General features: G+C 31.8%; 1 protein-coding gene across 1 annotated transcript; it reads right to left on the bottom strand.

Annotated features, from left to right (window-relative positions):
• Nucleotides 1-330: 330 nt before the first annotated feature.
• Nucleotides 331-24,757, bottom strand: LOC111711347 (uncharacterized). Its single transcript, XM_023485680.1, has 26 exons — nt 24,505-24,757; nt 23,521-23,615; nt 22,640-22,715; nt 21,210-21,349; nt 20,700-20,799; nt 18,910-18,993; nt 18,496-18,587; nt 16,963-17,038; nt 16,138-16,239; nt 15,923-16,048; nt 14,354-14,445; nt 13,769-13,856; nt 12,622-12,671; nt 9,663-9,929; nt 8,272-8,321; nt 8,157-8,214; nt 6,651-6,738; nt 5,668-5,841; nt 4,810-5,049; nt 4,187-4,270; nt 3,672-3,763; nt 3,340-3,475; nt 2,353-2,405; nt 1,757-1,841; nt 1,336-1,429; nt 331-472 (listed from the first exon to the last, which is right to left on the bottom strand). Exons 1-26 carry the CDS (start codon nt 24,733-24,735, stop codon nt 432-434), a joined length of 2,814 nt encoding a protein of 937 aa, XP_023341448.1. The 5' UTR covers nt 24,736-24,757; the 3' UTR covers nt 331-431.
• Nucleotides 24,758-25,917: the final 1,160 nt, after the last annotated feature.

Genomic DNA, 25,917 nt, shown 5'->3' with positions numbered 1-25,917 from the left:
TTAAAAGACATTAGAATATAAGTGATACAAATGACTACAGATCAGAATTCAAAACAAAAAGATCATTATTTTTTAACAAAATCGATTTTTCATCTATACGTTACAAGGTGCAACTTTCTGCATTGAGTATGTTATGTTATGCATAAACTGGTGAAAACTCTGCTATTTTAACATCTTTATAACAAGGTTTGTAAATATGATTAAACAATATTTTGTATTTCATTCTATTTAATATCAATAAATTTCTTTAGTATTTTTAAGCTTAATTTTATGATAAACCGCATGTTTATAAGTTTAAAAATGAATTTTTGTTTATTTAAACAAAAAGGCATAACTTATATTTTGTTTCATAAATAGTTTTTAAAAGTATAAAAAGTATAAAAAGCATAAAAAGTAAATAATAAACAACAGATATTCAAGTGTTTGAAACCTCATAGTGTTTTCTCTTTGTTCAGTTCCAATCCTATCAATCCTGAAACAGTAAATTAAAATACAATTATTTTTTTCCATAAACCGTACTTTTTGTCTAAATAACACAATGTCCAAAGTCTGGTCTAGAATGAACATTTATTGTGAATTTATAGAATTAACTTTTAGAATCTAAAACAATTGAGAATTTCCCAAAATCCATATATTTTTTTTACATTTTTAATTGATCAAAAGTTTAAAGCAAAAATACTGTTCAAAGTTTTAAAGAAATACTGAATACAGCAACAATGAAGCATATATTCGTTTGGCTTTCCTAAAACATTAATTTTATTCCTTCCCTTGGCATGTATAATTTGCAATTTACTTTGTATGCATAAACTGCAATTTAAATTATCAGTTTAAATACAGTTTATATATAAACATGACAGTAACAACGATTTGAAAGTCGTCTTTGATCTTCTCATTTATTTGAGACATTCAGTCGTCAATCTTCTTTCACATGTATGATTCTTAACCACAATAACAACAAAGTTCTCCTAATTCTGGGATTTACAAAATGTGGTCTAACTTTTTTGTGCTGTCAATATTACCAAAGGTATTGAGAATTTCGTTCAGATTTAATTTATTTTTAAATAAAACCAATTTTGTCGAAATCTAAACAAAAATTAAACATATTGATCCGGTAAAACTGAGAGCACAAAAAAGGCAGACCACATTTTGGAAATGCCAAGACTAGGGGTATTTTGTGACTATTAACTCTAGAATTTTACCTATAAAGTTTTACTTACAAAAAATGTCGTAAATTATTTCAATGATCAAGGACGACCTTCCAGTCGTTTTTCTACGGTCATGTTTCGTGGAACAACCCTGTTAACGTGCATTATATACTTTTCAAGAAATTCTTACCTAGATATGCTGAACAGCCTGCTACGCTTGCAATATAACGAATATTATCTTCGTTAGATTTTCTAAACTGTCGTCCGTAATTCAGGGAAGTTTCCTAGAAAAAAAAATATTTCAACTTTGTTTCTGATCCCCCCCCCTTTCCTGTAAATAATTTTAGCTTTAACTTGTTCCTCTGAAAGTTTGAAAGTCGGCCATTTTGATAATGTTCAAATGTTGGCGGATTTTTCTTTCCGAATTTTCTAACAAAAATATCCGATTCCGAACTAATTTCCGGTATTTTTTTTCTCCAACTTTGATGCTCCATAAACCTTCCCTGGGGTCATGTGAGGTCGCAAACGGAATCGGTTCAGCCGTTATGACGTTTTTTGGATGCAAACAAACAGACACGTCAAGTATATATATCGATGAAATTGCTGTTTACCGTAGCAGAAACAATGAAGGTTCTCGAGGTCCTGTACACTTCACGGGATTGTTCCAGCCGTTTCCCTACAACGTCGTTCACTTTCCTACAATTCGGAAATATTCGTTTAGAAAAAAATCCAAATATTTTTACAAATTCTTTTTAAATGTTCAATTTTTGCCTCTTAGATTTTAATAAGTCTAACTTGTCAAAAATCTTCCTTTTAATTTCAAAAATAATCAAAAACCTGCCTTGCAGTTTCTAATATAACTAAAAACCTGCCTTGTAGTTTCTAAAATAACTAAAAACCTGCCTTGCAGTTTCTAATGTACCTAAAAACCTGCCTTGTGGTTTCTAAAATAACTAAAAACCTGCCTTGTAATTTCTAAAATAACTAAAAACCTGCCTTGTAATTTCTAAAATAACTAAAAACCTGCCTTGTGGTTTCTAAAATAACTAAAAACCTGCCTTGTGGTTTCTAAAATAACTAAAAACCTTCCTTGTAATTTCTAAAATAACTAAAAACCTGCCTTGTGGCTTCTAAAATAACTTAAAACCTGCCTTGTAATTTCTAAAGTAACTAAAACCTTGTAGTTTCTAAAATAACTAAAACCTGCCTTGTGGTTTCAAACATGACTGAAGCAGCTTCAGTTGTTTTCAGAAACAAGACCTAGAATATTTATAAAGTTAAAGAACCTGTTCAGGGTAAATTCCTTACACTTATTTACTGTCGATTGTTGGTATGTCAAGCTATCCTCAATTTAAAGAGGGGATCCACAATGGTACCCTTTAACAACTTTAATATCAGATTTGAAAAGTTAATGATTTACATCTTTCTATGTTTTTGAAGCAAGAAATCCGCAAGATATTTTTTTAGTGAAAACATAATTGAAAATATTAATCTCATATATATTCTAAATCAGACAAAACTTTTAAGGATACATTAATGAATTAAGCATGCCATTTATACCACCCAGCCCAGTCCCGCCCCGTCTTCAAAAGCGACTTGGGCGTCCTTCGACTTTTTTTTTTAAGGATACTTTTATGAATTGAGCATTCCATTTATACCACTCAAGGCGGATCAATAACTTCTACAGATCCTTTAAGTGCATGTCTAAAGCACTTACAAAACGTTAACTACACAAAAGGTTTCCTGCCACAAAACGTTTCCTTACAAAACATTTTCTTTAAAAAGGATGTTTCCTTCAGATAAACCTTTTATAAAAAATACAAATAGTTTGAAAATCTATTGAATGTTAAATGTAAAGAAACGTTTTGTAACAGTAAACGTTTTGCGACAGGAAACATTTTGTGGTAGGAAATGTTTAGTGGCAGGAAACTTTTGGTGGCAAGAAATATTTTGTGAAGGAAACGTTCTGTAAGGAAACGTTCAGTAAGGAAACATTCAGTAAGGAAACATTCAGTAAGGAAACATACAGTAAGGAAACGTTCAGTAAGGAAACGTTCAGTAAGGAAACATACAGTAAGGAAAGGATCAGTGAGGAAACGTTCAGTAAAGAAACTTTTAGTAAGGATACATACAGTAAAGAAACGTTTAGTAAGAAAACGTATTTTTTAGGTGCTACCTTATGTCTTAGTCTTACCCTACTGGCATATGTTACAGTTTTGAAGCTTCTGTCCAAAAGATCAGCAGATTTGGGAAACCGTTCCATTAATCCAGCATAAAGAGCTTCCTGAGCTTCAAGAAGGAGGTCTGAGGATTTTATCAAAAAACGGGATCTATTAAAATAATATTAGTTACAGGGCTCAGGGCTACAAGGGACTTTTACCAGACCTTCAACCCTTGACCATTACAGGGACTATATGAAGACCTTCAACTTGTTTCAAGGATTATCGTGGGACCTTTAACTTGTATTATGGGGACTACTTGAGAAACTGGACCCCTGTATATTAAAACATTAACAAGAGAATTTACCTTGCTTGTTTAGCATATGTTAGACTTATATCCAATGTTTTGCTGGAAGTTCTTTTGACAGTTGTCTTGGTGTCTTCTATGTACAACGAGAGCTAAATGAATTTCTATACGTTAAAGATTTTACATCCTTTTAAATATAACATGTAATATATAAAGATATATTTTTGATGAAAAAAAATCAAGCTTAAAGGGAGTTTCTGGCAGTACTTGGTAGTTGAGCTGAGAATGCAGTATTGTAGAGAATTATTTGAGACCTTAAGACGTTTTTTCAAAGAGGATTTTAAGTCTCAATTTTGCTCTCTAACATGTCTCAAATAATTCCTAAAAAAGTTCTCTACAATATTGCATTCTTAGCCCAACTTCCATGTCAAGCCAGACACTCCCTTTCACGAACTAAATATACAATTTCTCTCAAAACAAGTAGAATGTTAAAAGGTGCTAAATATATTTATAATAAATTGACATCTACGTAATTAAGTTTTTTAATTTTCTGAATCTGGTTGGTCTTCCTCCACCTTATTAACAGCAGTATCACGAGCAGTCACTAGATATCCTTTTGCAGAGTCAATTGTTGCAATAGCTGTATTGATTGTAGCATCCTAAAACCGTTGTATAAAAGTATTATTAAAAGAAATTTCTGACTTCATAATTTATACATTTGATATATTACCGTTTTTTCAGCCCCCACTTTGTTTATTTATAACTTAAAAGCAGCTTAAACTAAAACACTCAAACGTTTTTTACCTTCATGGTTTAAACTTTTTTTTAGTTTTTTTTGGTGTATAGGACGGTCAAACGACTTGCCAGTGTTTCATTTATTAAAACATACTCCATTGAGCAACAGTTCTTAATTTTTATTAATCATTTGAAAACATGTTAACATTTGTCAAAAGTAAAATAAATATTTATCAACATTTTGCTGACATACATTTTATAAGCTGTGTGGCCTTGAAAAGTTGGTCTAGGGACGTATATCACACTCACTGAGCTCAACTATAAGAGCAAATCATAAGGTTGTGGGAAGGAAACACCCAACCCTTTCCCCCATCTTTATCAGACATAACTAGCCCAATCGGCTTCATTAAATTTTAAAACGAGTGAAAAAATCATGAGAATTCATAAAAAAACATATTTATACCTTGGTGTGCGTAATTGCTTCTTTTCCGTACTCTACGCACTCGTTGTACACCTGTCCAGGATTATCAACCGCCTCGTACGCTTTGTTTATGGCGGGTACAACATAACCGGTCCGGACCTCGTCCACCATTTTAATTGTTGGAGTAACGTAGGTCGTCTTCACGTCAGATGCTTTCTCAAGCATTGGGTTAACATAGTTCTCCTTAGCTGAGTATACCATCCTCTCACACTCAGAATACGCCTGACAAAAAGTTGATGATTTTTTAAAGTTAACTGTTTGATGTTTGTAAAGGGTGTCCCACTAAACATGGGAAATGAGTGACGATTATGAAATAATCAGTAAACTATGTATAATCCGTAAGATTTTTGTCTTCTGCTCGAGTTCTAATTTTTTTGTTTATGTTTTGATTGCATTCGGTTGTTCTCAGTAAAAATTTTATTAATTCCGAAAAAAATGTTGTCCGAAAAGTAGAAAGTTAATAAAACATTTTATATGATTTTAATACAAAATAATAACAAAATAAAAAAATAATACCTTACATTACTTTTCAATTTTTTTTTTCAATGGTTAAGGTTTCAATGATTAAGGTTAATTGCAGCTTTCTTAAGGAAGTTTTTTTCGATGTTTTGATATAACTGGTTTTTAAGAAATCTTTAAGAATAAAATAATAAAAAAAAAATAAGTTCATTGGGAACTATAAGGAGTGCCCTGTACTGCAATACCCGTTTGTCTAGAAGCTCCATACTTAATAATATTATGGCTTTTAAAATCAGGCATACTTCATTTAAACAAAAACGATCGCGTATTTATCGCTCAATTCTCATGTTTTTTAGGACACCCAGTATAAACTAAATATACCTTAGTGGTTGAATCCTTGATGTCATAAACTTTATGTACAACAGGGTCTACATATGCTGTCTTGGTTTCAGCCACCTTATGTACACAAGTACCGTACATCTCTAGTGTACTGTCCTTCAGGTCTGTTACAACTGTTACCGCAGGGGTCACATAGTAATCCTTAGTCTCCGTTACCTTAAATAGAGAATAAAATTATTAAATATATTTGTTCAATAAAATGTGGGACTAGCTAGCTGGAGTGCTCGGCGTTGCCCGTGAAAAAACGAATTGAAAAATAATCGATTTTTGAAAAAATGAATTTGAATTTTAACCTATGTTACCCCCCAGTAGCCACGAGTTTCCGAAAAAAAATTCAGCTTACTCGGTTCAGCCATTTTATCATCTATAGCTGACATACAGTTAAACCCTAAATGAGCCATATATCGAAAGAATTTATCAAATGTCGTCTTGAAAATTTTTCAATTGGTTTTATACTATTTTACATAAATATCAGTTTTTGCGAAAATAAATAAATAAATAGCCATAAATACGCGGAAACAAATTTAAAGAGCTCCATATATTATATATTTATGAGCGAGGAGCTTTATTATATAGATTACATTTATTTAAAGTATTCAGTTAACAAATGATATTTTTTATACCCAAGATTAGAAATGCTTTGAAATTAAATTTGTTTAAATATTTTTCCATTTGTTATAACGTTGCCCTTTAAACCTACATTTTTTTCTATAATGGGGAATTTTTTTTTTCGTTTTTCAAGCTCGAGTTTTTTTTATAATTGACTCGTTTTGTCATTGTAGCAGAAATGCGCAAGCCAAGGTTTACAATAATTAATTTTCAAAGAGGAGATGACATATCTTTCTTATAATCCATATCAGGCAACAATTTTAAAAGTACTGTTGTGATTCGAACATGTCCCTCTCTAAATGGAGATTCACTTGACACATACAGTCACTTTACAAATTGCTGAATAAAAAATTTACCTTATCGTTAACTCTGTCCATGCCATGACAAGCATAATCATCCAGGGTTTTCAGAGTAGGAGTAAGATTAGTCTTTACCGTCTCAACCCTGATAGATGTCAAGTTTTAGCAAAGTTTGATTCAATGATAGTTAAAAGGACTGTAAGCGTAATTTCCAGTGACCCCTCTTTTTCTTGCATAGGGTAGGGTACAGGGCAGTAAAAAGTCTTGTCTGTGTAAAAAAAAAATCTAAAATAGCACCTAACTTTTTTATGACTACAGCTACAGATCTAAAAACTATATTTTTGAAAACCCCTTGAAAAATGGATGTAAAAAACATGTGTCACACTTAATACTTGTTTTGAACAAATAAATAACATTTTTTGACCTTTTTTTCGCATTTTTTCCACCCTCCCTAGAATCCAAACTATAAAAGTTATCGATCTAATTTATTTTTAAAATTTGAAGAATTCGGCTATGAACAACCCTATATCTATTCTCTAAGGCCTTTATCAGGGGGGTGAGGGGGGTGAGGACGCATACCCCGTCTAGACACCCCAGCCTTTATAGGGTTAAGAGACAAATTTCAGATCTGTTACAAGTTCGATTACTGAACTGCATGGTCTAACTTAAAATGTGTGCCAAAAATTAGTAAAGATTCATATTATTTTGTTTTTGGCAAAAAAAGCAGCAATACATGTAAGAACAGCATGTCTACTTGTAAAAAATTGTCATGTTTGCTATGTTTTATGCTTTAGGCCAGAATTTTACAGAGCCCTTAAAGATATATCATAATTATTTAAACTTAAAACAAAGAAATTTATCTTGTTTAGAAAATTAACGTAAAGCTATTTATGTGCATTTACCGGCAAAACTTTGTGACCTCGTAGCTCTTCTAGTTTTATGCACAAGTTCCAAAAAAGCAAGATATTGTCCGGTTGCATATCAGATTTTTAAATAATTTTTGTTTATTTCAATAGTTCTTTAATAAGAGGAGTTTGAATATAATTATAAAAAAATAAAATGTCGATCTTAAAACGCAATTTACATAAGTTTAATGTGCCCATGGCGGATTCACTGCTAGAAGGGTGTTTTTATTTGTTCCCGTAAAATATCAAGAAGCAAATAAATTGTCTTCTCATTTTATAAACATTTTTTATTTTCACCAATCAGAAACGAATAACATTTTATCCAGCCGACACGCTTCGAAACCATCTTTTATATTTCAACTTTTGATTATGCAGCTTTTGCTGTGAACATCGTCTCTTTTTACAATATAAAAAATAACAAAAAAAATGTTGCGGATTTAAAAATATGTGTTTTCGTATTTAGAAAAAATTACAAAAATTAAAAACTTTTGGACACACATTTTTGTAATTTTCTGCATTTATAAACCTTCCTGGGGTTAGCGAGGTCACGCAAACAATTTGGGCCCGATCGGTTCACTCGATTTGACGTTTATTGGATACAAATCAACAGACAAAAAAAGTATATATATATATATTTATAGACGTATGAAAATATTACCTTGAACTTAAATTGTTCTCATAGATACAGTTCACAGAGGACAAAACAGATTTAACCTCTAGATATCAAAAATATTAAACAAATATTTTTTCATATTTTCATTTGAACTTTTTACCTTCTCGCTCACCAACTGTTCTGATCTTCTCTGTAACCATTTGGACGGGTCTATATAAAGGGATTAGTTGTCAAACGATGTTTTGTATAAAGAAGACATTTCGAATAATGCTTTTAATAGCTTGGGCACCAAGATTTGCCCGGAAACTGAACTTTTACCATAAAAGTCAACTCACTTAATTTAGAACTTTTGAACTAAACCAAAACATTTTCGTTCTTCTACCGTGTTCCCCAATCATAATATAGGCGCTACAACATCTGCTCTATTTCCATTTGCTCAATGGCCATTTGCTCTAGTTCCATTTTATCTATTAACCATTTGCTCCAGTCTATAGCTCATACATCACGACGTTTGCTCTATATGTCATCTGCTCTATACCTTAATTGATCTTTTACTTAACACGTCATTTGCTCTATACACATTTTTATGACTGTCTTGGTCCAATTGCTCTACTCAACATTTGCTCTATGAGTAAACACGTCATTTGCTCTATAAACATATTTTACAGTCTTCTCTTGCTTTATTAAACGCATCACATTCAGCTAACCGGAAGTTTATCTGCCTAATATCTGATGGATGGCTGTGCTCAGGCAAGTTCAGAATTTCCTTCCCTTCTATGAAGGTTTTAGCCACAGCATAATCTCCCTTCTGTATTCAAGACATCTCCAGTACTGATAGACACCCTGTTTGTTTAAGAGTAGAATAAATATAGTTTTCACCACATATTATAGGTTTTTATCCTTGTTATTATTGAGCAGTCGCGCTGTCATGATGAACTTTGAAGAACTGACTAAGACTCCAAGTTTCAATAATTTGCGAATTTTCCAAAAAAAATCCCGCATATCGAATTTCAATAAAATCTAGTTTCCAGTGTATTTTTAGGTTATAGAGCAAATGATGTGTTTAGTCATAAAGCAAAAGCAAATGAGGTACAGAGCATATGGAATATAGAGCAAATGACTCGATAGAGCAAATGGAAATAGAGCAGATGTCAAGGAATTCATGACTTCTGATCGAATGGGTTCATGAAGTATACGGTCAGTACAAACAGACAAGCACAATTGCTACACTTAATTTTATAGATATTCACGTAGACACATTTATAAACGATCCAGCTGTTCATTTTTCATAAGGATAAATTAAAATCTATTACACCCTCAACGAAAAAAAACCAGTTCTAGTCAGACTGCTATAAAAAGTTGCATACATTTTTTAAGATTTGAAGTGTCACAACGCCTTGATTTAACCTCACTCTTACTTTTTTGTAGCACTAGACATGTACATTTTTGTACTTTGGTGCACTTTAGTTTTAGTTATTTATAAGAAACTAGCAAAATTGATTTGTACGTGAAAGCTTGCAATTTTTGAAGCACTGTTGTACAATCTTTTACCTTGTTCTTGAGATAAGTTCTGTTGTGGCAGTCACCGTGCTAGTTAGAACCGATACCATTGGTAGTTCCAACGCTTTGGTGAAACAGCGAAACACTTGGTCGTCTTCCGCGGTAGCGTGTTCCTCCGCAGTAGCCAGCTCCTCAGCGAGGCTAGTTTCAGCTGCAGCCAGCTCCTCCGCGAGGCTTGTGTCCGCCATTTTTAAATTGATTTCACTTGAATGATTTTTAATGCAGGTAGCCATTGATGATAGTGGGACAGCTTTCGACCTGAAAAATTTCTTTCTCATCAAAAAGACCTCTTAAATTGTATACACTACTCAAATATTAGGTCTTACATAATCAAATTGTACAACAAAATCTGATCATCTTATGTTTTTACTTAACCAAATATTGGTTGGTTGAAATTGAGAACTAAATCTAAAGTGTACATCCAAGAAAAATTAATGCAAAAGTAAAAATTGGCTTGGTTTGTAGGTTATTTAGCTTTATGCACAAATAGAAATATGTTCAAAAAGCACATTTCAGCTTCTTCCAAGGTCAGCTTCAATGCTAGAACTTTTAAAACGTTTGTAAATTAAATGTAAACCCATGATAAACAAATTCACCATTTCTATTAGCATCTTTATGGGGTTTGAATGAGAGACAAAAATAAAAATTAATTTTCTTAATTTTTGACTGAAAAGGTCTTATTTTTACAATTCTTGGATGATATAGTAGAAAATTTAAGAAACCCAGAAGAAGCATATAATAAAAAAATTAACAAATCTGTTCACCAGGATTGTAAGATAATTTATAGATGTTTTGAAAGCTCTATCTCTAAATCTGACCATGGGATAAACTGAAATGTGCTTTTTAAACATATTTCTATAAAGCTAAATAACCTAGAAACCAAGCCAATTTTGCTTATTTATTTCTTTTTCTTGCATGTACATTAGATTTAGTTCTCAATGTGAATTAATCAATATTTGGTCAAGGAAAAACATAAAATGATCAGATTTTGTTGTACAATTTGATAAATCTAAAAAACCTAATATTTGAGGAGTGTATTAAAGCTTGCAAAGTTTAAATCAAACTGTAATAAAATTGATAAAATTCGCCTTTTTTGAAATTTCAATTTTGAATTTAAAGTACGTAACGTTGTGTAAAAATTAAATTATAATCTCAAGAAGGTTAGAAAGGTTACAGATAAAAAATAGTCCTTACAAAGAAACTGAACAGTAAAAAGTGAACAGTCCATTCAAATCTAATATTTGTATCTTTGCAAAATGTTATTTAAACACTTGCCAATTTAAATCATGCAGAATTTGAAGCTTGAAACCAATATAAGTTAACAAATAGAACAGTTTAACTATAAAGCAGTGAAGTTAGTACGTTAATAGTTCAAGTTAAACTATCTTTAAGCAGACTATGATTATACAATATAAGTTAACAAATAGAGCAGTTTAACTATAAAGCAGTGAAGTTAGTACGTTAATAGTTCAAGTTAAACTATCTCTAGTTTCATTAAATCATCTTTCATCTTGTTTATCACATGTCTCTTATCCTTATCAATCCGTCTTATCTCATGTCAAAGTCTTAATAGGGAGGAGGTGAGGGACCTGTCCTTTAGAATAAATTTTATAGAAGTAATGAAAAATTTTATGTTTTGAATATTTAATATTTTTATAGTTTTGCAATGTTTTTTGATATTCAAGAAAACATTGTTCAACATTTGAAAATTAAATATTTTATTTCAAAAATTTGTGTTTTTACTTCTAAAATATCTATTCTAACGTTAGGGGTAGCGCCAGGTCATTTTAAATATTCATCTGCGAACACAGAGACTTTGATACCATTTTGCGGGGCTCGTGGCGGCCATGCACCCCCTCCCTCTGCTTGATTCGTATAAACAAGATTGGGGACGCAGTAGAAACATTCTGATAATGATGTTTCAACACGTATTTATCAAGTGTTAACTGATAATCAATCATTAATTTTATAAATCGAGAGATAAAATTGTTTATAAATTGCAGCTGAAACAGAGCCTATTATCTTATAAATATATAAAGTTGTAATCTCTGTTTGGGTGTCTGTTTGTTTGTTTGTCCGATCATAACTCGGGAACCTCTGGACCGATCCGCCTCACATGGGGAACTCAAGAGACCCACGCGATTGTTCTTAGCTTGGTTTTGAGATTCTTATTTGAGTGGGTCGACTTTTATTGCGAAAACATTTAGTTTCCCGGTAAAATCGTTCAAGTGCGGGTAAACGGCATAAGTAACTTTTAGTAACCAAAGCAGTTGTGGGTTCCCAAGCTACTGCTTAATAAAATGTTAATAGAAAAACTATATAACATTTTTTCTTCAGTTTTTCTATTCAGAAAAAAAACTTTTAATGTATTTTTTATCAATTCAAAGAGCTAAAAGTGAGGAAAAAGTTACCACAAATCTTGTGAGATTAAAAAAACATCGAATCTCTCTTAGATATATTATATACAACAGCGAGTGCAACATCAAATTGTATCGTGTTATAGCTTTAAACTGCGATTAACGGGACTAATAAGAAAATTAAAAAGAACAAATCATTAAAAAAATTGTACATTACTAATATAAAGATTTGCATGCAGAGAATCCTAGGGTTTTCAAGTATTATGTGCGTATTTTGGCGTTACAGATTGGAGATTTTCTAATACATGGTGTCCCACATCAAATTAGACCGAATTACGATTTTTGGGACTAATTAGAAAATTTCATTATAGAATGAATCATTTTGAAAAATAACTTAAGGCTTAGATAAGAATTTTCTTGCGGAAAATGACAATTTTTTCGAGTAATAAGGGTTTATTTTGGTGTTAAAGATTGGAGATAATCTAATATGATATGGGACGCTCTGTATAATATGGAACTTGCCGCCCAAACCTATCTTATCAGAAAATTCTGGAACAATGAAAGACGACATTTTAAATATAGTGATATTTTACCTAAAACTGAGGCTGGGAAGTAGAGAGTCTGTGGTATTCTCAGATTCAGTCTAGAAAACATACATAAAGCACTAGCTTTCAAACCCAGCGTGCCTAGGTTAATTATGGTTACTACTGCCGTTTACCCGCACTTGGTCGAGTTGGGGAAACTAAGGTTTCGAAACAAAAGTCCACTCACTTTAGAATCTACAAACCAAGCTAAGAACATTCCAGTGGCTCTCCTGAGTTCCCCAATCAAAATTTTAGGCAAAATGGTTCAGGGGTTCCTGAGTTATGATCGGACAAACAAACGAACAGACAAACAGAGATTACAACTTTATATATACTCAGAGATAATTATAAAGCATGCGACTTCAATGACAACTTTACAGATTTTATTCTCAATATATATTTCATAGTTTTTGCCTTTATTGAACTAAACCACCACAACTGTTATTTAAAACTTAGTTATAAGGTAATGTGAACATAGTTTTAAATAACCCTTCATTTAAAGCTTGGCATTTCAGATTCACTACTTAAAATGTTTCGGGACATAGATGAATGAGATCGAGATATCGTTATTTTTCACGCTGAAAATTGATGATTTTATTGGTAGTTGCCATTTCAAAGTGAAAGTAAACATTTAAGTGTGAACTTTTCCAATTTTACAAGATAAAAAACAAGGTATCTTCCGCACTTTTTTCTAAGAAAGTCATAGAGGTTTAAAAACGTTCAAAATCTCGTTTTCTAAATTAAACTTATTTGTAGTGAAAATGGAATGTTGAACATATTTAGATTTTTAATTAAATAAATATTTCAAGCTTTTAAAAACTGTTCTTGTACAGATTACGGTTATTTATTTATTTTACAATAAAATGAAATTTAGGTATTTAAAAATTGTCAAGACAACATTTTATACATTCTTTCGATGTCTCAGTTCAGGGAATAATCTTGGTGGTAATTAAACCCCCCCCCCATCCACTCTTGTACATGGTTTACAGTTACATATTGTCTAAATCGTACTTTATGATTTTCAGGTTGAATGAATGCTTACTAAAAATTTACAAGATTAAGTAATAATATGAATATCGTCTTCCGATAAACCTTTGCCGATTTGCATTTGAAATTACGCTTACAGTCCCTTTAACATGAAATTGCAATGTTTTACCTCCAGTGATTTGATGATTGGGTTTCCCCTCATGTTTTCATCAGCGTTAATGAGTACTACGGCTAATTTCAGAAATATCTCACAAACACTGAATAAATATACTTTACTTTGTTCCAAACAAAATATGATTGTTGTTAACGAAAGAGAAGTGAAGGCTCACCAACATCATGAAATGGGCTCTCGTTGTAGTTTTGAGAGAGGCTGCGCCTGATTCACAACAAAATCTTAATTTAAACAAAAACATAAAAGATGAAACTTTTTCTGTCATGCAAAAAAATTTCTTCAGTGTTTTTGAAATATAAAAAAGCACAATTGTCACTTTGAGAGAGAAATCACATAATTAAATTAACAGTTTTCAAAAACAAAACATGAATATATCTAATTCATGCTCGATCAGACAATGCCGTTAAGGATAACGTTGTGAATCAGACATGCCACTCTAACAATGAAAAATCACTTGGTATTACATTTCAGTCCTTTTATTAGCTTGTTCTTCAAAATCAATGCCCCCCCCCCCCCGGCCCTCACTTTTAAAGATTAAAAAAGCTTAAATTTCCCCCACGCAGAAATGGATTGATAATATACCTAGCTCGGACGAAATAGCAAAAAACATCTTCTAGAATTATTTCAGATCCGATCCAAACAGACAATAACTTTTCTCTGATGCGAAGCGATATCTAAACAATAATTTCAGATTATTTCGTTGGATGTTATAATGAATCTTCAGTTTTTTTAAAGGAATTGTTGTTGTAATTTATAAACTGACTCATTATTTAAAGGATTGTCGCATTAATTTATAAACTGACTCATTATTTAAAGGATTGTCGCTGTAATTTATAAACTGACTCATTATTTAAAGGATTGTCGTTGTAATTTATAAACTGACTCATTATTTAAAGGATTGTCGCTGTAATTTATAAACTGACTCATTATTTAAAGGATTGTCGTTGTAATTTATGAACTGACTCATTATTTAAAGGATTGTCGTTGTGATTTATAAACTGACTCATTATTTAAAGAGGTGCTAGCCTAATGACAAATTTCAAACTTATATCTGAATAATAGGGTGAAAGATATCGTGGTTTTTCCAGTTAGAAAAGTGTTTAATTCGGACAAGCTGACAAGCTTTCAATGAGGATGAGGAACAGATCTAGCAATACACAGTAAGCAGATACAATGTGTCTCACGAAACATGACAGGAGCAACTAGCAAGACGTCATAATAAATAAATATTTAAATTTATTTGTGATATTTGGATGTCATTTTTTTAAATATATGATTCTTGAAATAATTACCAAATAATTCTCCTAGCCCTAGAATTTCCAAAATGTGGATCGCTTTTTTTGTGCTTTCAATATTACTGGAGATTATAAGAATTTTGTTCAGACTTCAATTTTGATAAATAAAACCAAAATTGTCAAAATCTGAACGAAGTTCTTCTTATCTCGGGCAATATTGAAAGCTCAAAAAAGGCAGACCACATTTTGGAAATGCCAGGACCAGGGGTATTTTATATCATCTCTAGAATTTTACTTCTAAAATTAGGTTGAGAAAAAATACAGCAAATTATAAAAAATCAAGACGACCTTCAAGTCGTCTTCCTATTTTTATGTTTCATGAAATTAAATTGTATATATTTATTCTAAAGTGTACTCTAATGTGCACAGGACAAACTTGGTGCAAAGCGCGTCATAATTCAAGTTTAAAGGGACTGTTTAGCGTAATTTCAGGTGACCCTCCATACAAAGAGGGGAAAGCCCGATTTACAACAGTACCCATGAACAGTGTTAGTCGAGGACAGAGATGTGATGTGTGTGTACACATATCTAAATTCGCTTGTATGATCAGCTGAAAATTCCGCTGTGCGCTGCGTTAAGTTCAGACTGTACGCAGTGTACACCGGATTTTTCAGCTGATCATTGTAAATCGTGCACTCCCTTCTTTGCATGGAGGGTCACTTGAAATTACGCTTACAGTCTCTTTCAGTACACTGGTAAACAGAAACATTCTGAGGTCCACTGCACTCAACACTTACAGGAACTTCCAAAGGCATAACTAAATTCTAGGAATCAAGCACTTGGCGAATTTGACACAGACTTTCGCAGATATCAAGATCAAGCTTTAAAGATTTACCTCTGAATTATTCGAATTTACCTTTACATCTAGCTTCGAAAGGTTTCCAAACTCTAAACTTTTAAAATTTGTCCGAAACAGAGTTCGCAGAGTCTTTTCCATTTGGGTGAGAACAAGAACCATGTAGGCATTATCTTCTTTTTCTGCCTGTTTTAAGAGATGGGCACGTTCGACGTTTTTCATTTTGTTTTCGTTCTCAAAATGTCATTCGTTAAAAAAAAGATGCCCATCTCCACCTGTTTCAGCAAGGGCAATAAACTGTTGTAGTCCAAGACTAGTTTAAAGATGTTAAAGTTTGGTGTGTATTGAGACACTAATCCCTGGACATCATCAACCATCTAGAATAAAAAGAAAAAAGTTAAAATTAGATATTATAAAGATTTATTTACACACTAAGATATAAGTTGTACAAAGTACACATATATAAATGGTGTAGCTTAAATATTTTGAATGTATAGTTTTACAAAAAAAAATCTTAAATACTAGATCCATAAAAAAGACAACAATAAATCATGTACAGTTTCAAAATTGCATCTGAACCCGCGATTTAAATACATACAATTACCGAGAACAAATTCTATCTTGAGTTTTTCAAAACGGCTTTTATAATTCAAAGGGTAGTGAAGCCTTACAATTTTAGGAGTTGATTAAGACCAATATTAGTTCTATCTGATGTCCCCGTCTCGAGAAATTGATAAAAAAAACTGTGTCCAAGTTATATAAAAACTCGTATATACATACGTATATAAGATAAAACCAGTTATAGGTCAAAGCAGGGGTTATGCATAGTAGTTTAACGTTAAGATAAAAAATTCCATCGAGTGCTTAACATATTTTTCTTAAATCCTTTAAAAATGGAAGACGACTTGTTAAAGAACTTGTTGTAAATAATCCTATCTGAATCGGTAAAGAAAGTAACATTTATAAATGTAGCCTACATACAAAGTTTCAGGCATTTTTAAATAAAACATAAAGATCTGAGAGCATAGTTACTGTTCTCATCCTTCCCATCCTTCTAACCCTTCTTGTATTAATACAAAAATGAAATTCTAAACGAATACCTGAGAAATCTGAGATAGTGTTCTAAACCCATGAGCTTCAAGGATAAAATCGACGGATTTCAGAAGAATAAAAGAGCTAGGAAAAAAAATTAATATAGACGGGGTTGTATACTTTCTCTTTTTCGATCCTGTTTGAAGGAAAACAGATGTGTTTGATAGTTTTTTTGTCGTTGTTTGGATGGTAAATTTAAAGTTTCAACAAACTGGAAAAAACATTTTTTGTGTTAATATAGGAACAAAGAAATATTATTTCTGGTTTTAAAATCTCAGATCAGAGCCGAGTTGGGTATTTATGAAAGCGAGACGTTAAACTACTCTTGTAACACACAGATCAAAACAAAACCACCCCAAGTTGAAGCTGGCTGTAGAGACACAGGAGACATAGTTGAACCAGCTGTGACTAGTTAAAACTATCTCTCTCGTGTTCATATATTCTGACATCATTTTTAAAACTTTCTCTATATTATATAGAAACCATTTATAATCTAAATATTAAGCACTTTTACATTTACTATAATACATACAAATATTACACATTTTTCTATATATAAATTTGGCTTGTCAGGGTGTTTGTTTGTATCCAATAAACGTCAAAACGGCTGAACCGATCGGGCCCAAATTTTTTGTGGGACGTGACCACAGGGAAGGTTTATAAATGATAAAAATTTTAAAAATGTGTTTTAAAGGTTTTTAATTTAGTAAAAAATTTAAATTCTTGAAAATTCGCGATTTTTTTTTGTTTTAAAATGTTAACAAAAGAATATGTTCAGAATTTAAATAGAAGATGGGCGCGAAGCGCCCTAAAAGCCTAGTATCTGAATAAACTGTAATCAACAATATGCGATATATATCAGGGTGTCCCAATAAACATGGAAATTTAATGATACTGATATCTATCTATATCTATCTATATATAAATTTGGCTTGTCTGTCTGTCATGGTGTCTGTTTGTTTGTTTGTATCCAATAAACGTCAAAACGGCTGAGCCGATCGGGCCCAAATTTTTTGTGGGACATCTAGGGACCCCAGGGAAGGTTTATGAAAAATCAAAATTTCAAATATTTGTCTCTATCAAAATTCGATCGTCATTAAATTTTTAAAAATTTTGAAAATCCGCGAAATTTTTTGTGAAAATCCGCGAATTATTTTTGTTTTGTTTTACGATGTACACAAAGAGAACATGTTCACAACTAATTTAGAAGATGGGCGCGAAGCGCCCTCTAAGGCTAGAAAGAAGGGCGCGAAGCGCCTTGAATTTCTAGTATCTATATATATGTATAAAGTTGTAATCTCTGTTTGTCTGTTTGTTTGTTTGTCCGATCATAACTCAGGAACCCCTGGACCGATTTGCCTAAAATTTTGATTGGTGAACTCGGGAGAGCCACGGGAATGTTCTTCGATTGGGTTTAAGAGTCTTGACTGGGGAAATATAACTTAAATCGTAATTAACGACAAAGGTCGGGTAAACGGTGGGACTAACTATGACACCCTTGGGCAACGCTGAGTTTCCAAGCTAGTGGAATATAAAAATACCTCCTCCTTAGCCCAAAGTTTAAAACTAAGTGCATACTCTTTACAGATACTTTGAGGGCAGATATCCCTAGTTCGTCGAAGAACAACAACAGCTGAAAATAAAGAAAATTTGGAAAGGGATGGTTTAGATATTCAAGTAGGGTGGCAGATAACAAATATTGTTTCGTAAAATAAAGTTTGAATATTTTTAAGATTTAGATTTCTTTTCTTTACAGTGAAAAGAAATTTACAGAATTCATTTTTGAAATTTTAATTGATAACTTATAAAATTCACTTATATTGTAATTTATGTTCAGTTTAAAATGAATATAGCAGACAGATTTTCCACACAAAAGTTGTTAATTTTATAATGTTTAATAACGATGACGTAAATTCGGTAAGTTCCGTTATAATCTGAGACACTTTAACCCTTACCTGATTTATAGATATATCTACAGTCGTGATCAATAACTCCTTTGCATTGACAGCAGCTGTAACTGCACAAATCACTGTGGCATCCTGTAATATTGAACTATGGGCGTAAACTTTAAATAAACAAACAATCGACCAACATTCCGTAAAAGTTAGGACTGAGCCTCCGTCAAAATAACTGTAATTACGACTATCAATGTCACAATTGTTTATTTAAATTTGAAATACAAGTAAAAACTAAACTATTGTTGATCCCGACCCCCTTTCACATTTTCTGCACTCTCCTTTTAAAATAGTCCAAGGATATAATTAAAAATTTATTTTTAAGGGACAGAAGGCAAACTATCAGTGACCCTCCATGCGAAGATGGCAATGCTTGATTCCGAACGATGCCCTAAAACATTTGTGTGATCAAATATGAAATAGATACCAATGTTTATAATTTTGAAAACTTATCATTTTCAATTGTGGGTTCTCTACAAAATGGACTTTGGCATTTCTAATGCAGTGCAAACATACGAATTATCAGATTTGAAAAATTTTAAACCAAGAAAAACGTCAATATCTTCCACATTTTTGATCCGCTAAATGTTTCAAGGTTACACTTCACAGTGAGTTTTCCTGGTTTGCATAAAACTGAACTGTTTGAAATCAAAGACGACATTCAAACCCTTCTGACTCCACCATTTCTTAGAATGACTGGCAGGGATAAATTAATTTAATCTATTCATTAATTCTAAGTACACAATTAACATGTAGACTACATTACAAATCAACAGTCTTCGGTTACTTGATAAGAAAAAGCTTTCACATACATTAATAAACTAAAATACTTTTAGTTTTATCAAAACCCTGTCATATAATAAACATAAAATGAATTAGAAGTCATCACTAATTTTAAGGAAAATCAAACCAAATTTGAATGTTACACACTGAGACAGTTAGCCTTTAATTTTAAAAGTAAACCCAATAACTAGGAGAAGTAGAAGAAAACTTTTCAATGATAGATAATTTATTTTATTTTGAAACATTTTTCTTCAGATTTAAAAACAATGAATTCTATGCATTGTATACAAATCAAATGATGATAAGTACTTATTACTACTATCTATTATTAATGTTAGGTTAAATATGTGTGGGGTTTATAACTGCCCCCCCCCCCCCCCTCCCCGGAGATGCAATGTTTAACTCAAATCTCAGATTGTCTTGTCAAGTACAACATTCAGGGTTTTTCACATAGATATATTTATCATTATTCTTGTGATTAGGGAATTCAACATTTAAATATATTCTAGCTGAAGAGCCCGGCGTTGCCCATGGAAAAGAAAATATTTGAAAAAAAATATTTTTAAAAATATTTGAAAAAAAATGTTACGATTTTTTTAGCCTAGAACACCACCCGGCCAATCATGAGTGTCCACAAAAAACATTCAGCCCAATCGGTCCAGCCGTTTGGCCGGCTATAGGGAACATATATATATATATACGAATGTCTTGTTTTATTACATAGATAACATATAATGTTGAATAACTAAAATAAAGGTTTTTTATTTGAAGTCATATTCTTTGCTTTTGTAATAAACTGTTAAACTTTTAATCTATATTTGCATCCAACAGATATTTACTAATTTGTATTAGTCCTGCTTTTGAATATCGTCTTTGTCTCCCTCCCTTTCCTATGCACAACCCCTGAACACTCACAGTGTGTCGTGAATCTAGCATTGCCATCTTTGCATGAAGGGTATCTGCTTACCAGACATTTGATTATATTTCTAATTTAAAACAAAATTCACCTTTGCTTTAACAACTGAGTTCTTTCCACTGACAACACACTCCTTGTAGACCAAACCTGGATTCTCAAATACCTCGTAGGCTTTACTAACTGCTTTACTCCTCCAAGTAGAGATGGGGTATCATTTTATTGAATGAACGAAATTTTCAAAAACGAACAAATTTTTCGAGGAAAATGGTGTCATTCAGAAAACAAACAAACAAAAAACGATCAAAATCGATTGTTGAGAGATTTTTTTCCAATAACATTTCTAAAAAACTATCGTTTTTTTACCGAATGAACGATTTTTTCGAACAAATCTTTTAAAAAACTATCGTTTTTTTTTCAGATCAAACAAATTTTATTGAACCAATTATTTTACTGAATAAACGATTTTACTACACGAGTGTTCAGTTAGAAAACGAACGAATTAGTTGATACATGAACGAGAGTTTTAAGAACAACAACAGAGATCAATTTTTTTGAACAAATGAAAAAAACGATGAACGAACAAAAGCTTGCCCAACTCTACCTCAAGGTTAAGAGGAGCTCTTCAGCTTTCGTATACACAGGAAAAAGAGTATCTGGGTTTATGTTATCAGCTGTAACTAGGAGAGGGTCAATATAGGTTTCTTTAGTGGAGCTAATCATTCCGGCAGAGTCAGTATAAACCTTAAAAAAAATCAATATTTTAGTCTTGAAACATTTAAAAGAGAAACATTTCATAAAGGGAAATTTTATAGAAGAACATTTCATAAAAGGACATTTCATAAAAGTACATTTCATAGAATGGCATTAAATAGAAGAACATTTCATAGACATGATATTTCATAGAAGGACATTTCATAGAAGGACATTTCATAGAAGGACATTTCATAGAAGAACATTTCATAGAAGTACATTTCATAGAAGGACATTAAATAGAAGAACATTTTATCAAAGGACATTTCATTGAAGGACCTTTCATAGTTGAAAATTTGATAGAAGGACATTACATAGGACATTTGATAGAAGAACTTTACATAGTAGAACATTTCATAGAAGGACATTTCTTCATAGAATAACATTTCATAAAAGGACATTTTATAGGAGGACATTACATAGAAGGACATTAAATAGAAGAATATTTCATAAAAGGACATTTCATAGAAGGACGTTTCATAGAAGGACATTACATAGAACAACATTTCATAGAAGGCCATCTCAAAGAAGAACATTTTATAAAAAGGACATTTCATAGAAGTACATTTCATAGAAGGACATTTCATAGAAGGACATTTCATAGAAGAACATCTGAAAGAGGGACATTTCATAGGGGGACATTACAAAGAGGGACATTTCATAGAAGTGTCATAGTTAGGAAATGGCTTAACTAGGAAATGTCTTATCTAAGAAAAGTCTTTTCTAAGTAAAGTCTTCTCCATGAAAAGTCTTATTTATGAAATATCTTAGCTAAGAAAAGTCTTATTAATGAAATATCTTAGCTAAGAAAAGTCTTATTTATGAAATATTTTAGCTAAGAAAAGTCTTTTCTAAGAAAAGTCTTTTCTAAGAAAAGTCTTTTCAATGAAATGTCTTATCCATCATCTACAGCTTTGCGTTTAAATGAATTTTTTGAAACAATTAATTTACAGTTTTCACCTCTAAAAGTTATAAATATTTAGATAATATAATATTTAGATAAATGAAAATAAATAAAAATTTACTACAAGGTAATGCATGAAAAGAATTCATTCACAAGAAAATGTGCAAATATAAAAAAAATTTGAAGGCTGTACATTTAACTTTTTGTATAGTGCTTCCTTTTTTTTAGCATAATCGTGACGTAAAAATTAGCATTTTTCGTATTTTTTCGCGAAACAGATATACACTAAATTTTCGCGAAAAAATGCGAAATTTTGCGAAAGAAAATTTTAACGAAGTTTCGCAATTTGTTCGCCGGAAACCCTGGGCTTACTGTACCTTTTCTAGGCCTTGATGTGTCCTGTCAGCATAGGACTTTAACACGTCGGAGATATCATCTTTAACAGTTTCGTATCTAAACATAACTTTGTTAAATAAACAGTTTGTTTCATAGATTGGTTAAAAGATTCTTAGCAGGTTCTTAAAGTTTAAGCGTAATTTCAAGTGATCTTTAAAGCAAAGATGACAATGCCCGATTTACAACGGTACCCTTACTCATCAAGTATGAATATTAATGTTTTTATTTATAAAAAAAGCAATTGTTTTTAATGGGAGTTTCTCTACAAACGTGATTGGCGCATTTCATCTGCAGGAAAACATGTAGGAATTATCGGCAACAATCAGTTTTAAAGCCAGAAAACCGGAAATATCTTCCACATTATTGAACAGATAAAGTTTAAATGGTACCGTTGTGAATCGGACATTGCAAGTACAATTAAGCATGCAGTACTCTTATTGATGATCGTTAGCGATAGTTGATTGTTAACATCATGTGACTTTAAATAATAGTAAAATACGATATTGATTAGAATAACGGATAAGAATTACTTTCAGAACAGTTAGAGGACTATCAATGTTGTTATCGTTATGAACGATGCGGTCAACATTAACGGAAAATCTTTTCCCGTTATATTAACGGCGCCTAGACATTTAAAGAAAATGGATGACAATTTTTTTCCCCATCATATTTTTCAATTTCTAAATGTAAACAAATAGTTTAGTTAGTATACTGAGTATCCGTGCTAAACCTTGATTTTTTAAATTTAATACTTTAAGATTTGAGAAAAAAAAAACATTTTTTGGGGTATGATTAATAAAGTTTTTTTTGCCATAACTTGGTACATTTTTAAAATCTTCTGAAATAAAAATAAAAACATTACTTGGTATTTAAGATTTTTTCCGATGCTGAATTAATTGAACTACTGAACAGAGAAACGAACTTGGATTCGAAAGTTTTATATGGAAACCAAGACTTCTGAAACCAATTTTAATGAATAGTAAGAAGTAGTTAAACTAAGTGAGCAAGTTAATCATTAGTTTGACCCGGCATATTGAGGAATTGGTTGAACTGAATTTAAAAGTGTTCAACCAAAGGTCAGAACTTCAGTGCAAACAATCGTTAATTTTGAACACTTGATTCCACAATTAAAAATATTTGATTTGACCACGACAGGTTACAAAAGAGAAATGAGATTAATCCGGAGCTAGGTCTGCATAAGATGGAGATCTATGCTTGATCCCAAATGTTTTAACTTTATGCTTCTCACAATTAGAGATGGACATCGGGATTTTTTAACAAAGAAATTTTTTGAACGAACGAAATTTTTCGTGAAAAAGGGTGTCGTTATGATAAAAAGACAATGATGGACAAACGAAATGGATTGTTCAGAGAATTAACCAAAATATCGTTTTTTAAAAACGAAGAAAAAAAAATTTAAAATTGTTATTACGAATTTGAAATAACCATCGTTTTTTTACAGAACAAACGAATTTTTCAAAAGATTTTAACAAAATCTATCTTTCTAACTTATTCACTAATGTTTTTTCCGAATAAATGATTTTTTGACAACAAAACTTTAGTTTGTTACTAAACAAACTATTTTTTCAAACAAATTATAAAAACTAACGTTTTTTACTGAATGAACGATATTATTAAACGAACGATTTTTCTGAACAATAGTTCTGTGATGGAACGAATTAAACAGATGGAAAATGAATAATCATTTTGAGTACGAACAAAATAAATTTTTTTAAACGATTGAAAACAAACTAACAAAAATTCGCTGACGAAGGATGAATGAACGAAATGAAAAAAGTCGACTGTGCCCATCTCTACAGTCACTTTTATTGATTAAATATGGTTCCTGGTTCCCTCCTTCTGCTACAGAACCACTAGAACTAGGACCACAATCTGGTTCCTGGTTCCCTCTGCCTGCTACAGAACCACTAGGACTAGGAACACAATCTGGTTCCTGGTTCCCTCTGCCTGCTACATAACCACTAGAACTAGGAACACAATCGCCATTTATGTATTTGACACGCTGAGATGTTCTTAAGCTGTCAACTAATATCTCACAGGTTCCAGTTCCACACATTCTAACAGAGATAAATCTGAAATGGTCTTGCACAAAATAATTATGGTTCAAAATAAAAATGTTGATCCAAAAATCCGAAAATAAATTAAGTGTAAAAATGCGAAAAGATGTAATTAATTTAGCGAGAACAGTTTACGGAAATGAAAAGATGTAATTAATTTAGCGAGAACAGTTTACGGAAATGAAAAGATGTAATTAATTTAGCGAGAACAGTTTACGGAAATGAAAAAATTCTGCAACAATAGATTGAACAAAAAAATAACTTTTTAAGCGAAGCAGATTAAAACCAAATTTCACAAACAAAATGCGAAAAATTCGAATTTTTTTTACGGAATACTTTCGCAAAATTATTTTCCCTTTTCGCTGGAAACCCTAACTACAACCATCACAATATGATGTAGTTTTGTTGATATTATTGATTTTAATAGGATTCAATTTTCTATTTCTTGGATTACATTTTAACAAAATCACTAGACCCTTTATACAGGCCGTCGTCTGCTGCTTTTTTATACTTTTCTTGTCGGTCTGTCCGTTTTTTTTTTTTATTTAAAATGCACTCACAAAATATTATTAAATCCGCGAACTTTTTGTAATTGTATTATATCGTACAAAGATAATATACCGAAAAAGAGGATTGGCGTTGTGTCTAAAACCTTAAATTCTGAGAAATTAATGTGTACTGGAATATGGTAAGGTAGTCATACGATTTGGAATTCTGTACCCTATAAACCTACGTCACAACGCCCGTAACTGGAATATGAGGTCAGAGGGTACTAATCTTCCCCGTATCGTATCGACCTTTCATTCGTGCGCAAGCTTTGTTGCGATACCTTAACTATCTTGGAGAAATCTGAATGAAATAATGATAATTAACCTCTTCGTAGTGCATAGTGCGTACACTTGTACAGTATGAGCCATAACCGTACTGTTCATTTGATGCTTGAAGCCGTTCCTTCCATACATTTGTCGACAAATTGACGTCTCCTATATTGGTCGACAAGTGTACGGAGAAATTATTTATCTATTAGATAAGAATTTAGCATGAGACATCTAGTGGCCAACATAACGTCCCCAAAGTATGTGAACTACACGACCACTATCTATAGAGAGAACGGGCTCTGTACTGTGTCTTGAAGGTCGGTGTCTTCAGTCTTGCAATCTTCCCTCTGCAATAATCTTTCC

This window comes from Eurytemora carolleeae, unplaced genomic scaffold, assembly GCF_000591075.1.
Source record: "Eurytemora carolleeae unplaced genomic scaffold, Eaff_2.0 scaffold374, whole genome shotgun sequence".
NCBI lineage: Eukaryota > Metazoa > Arthropoda > Copepoda > Calanoida > Temoridae > Eurytemora > Eurytemora carolleeae.
This window is presented reverse-complemented; position numbering and strand designations above follow the sequence as displayed.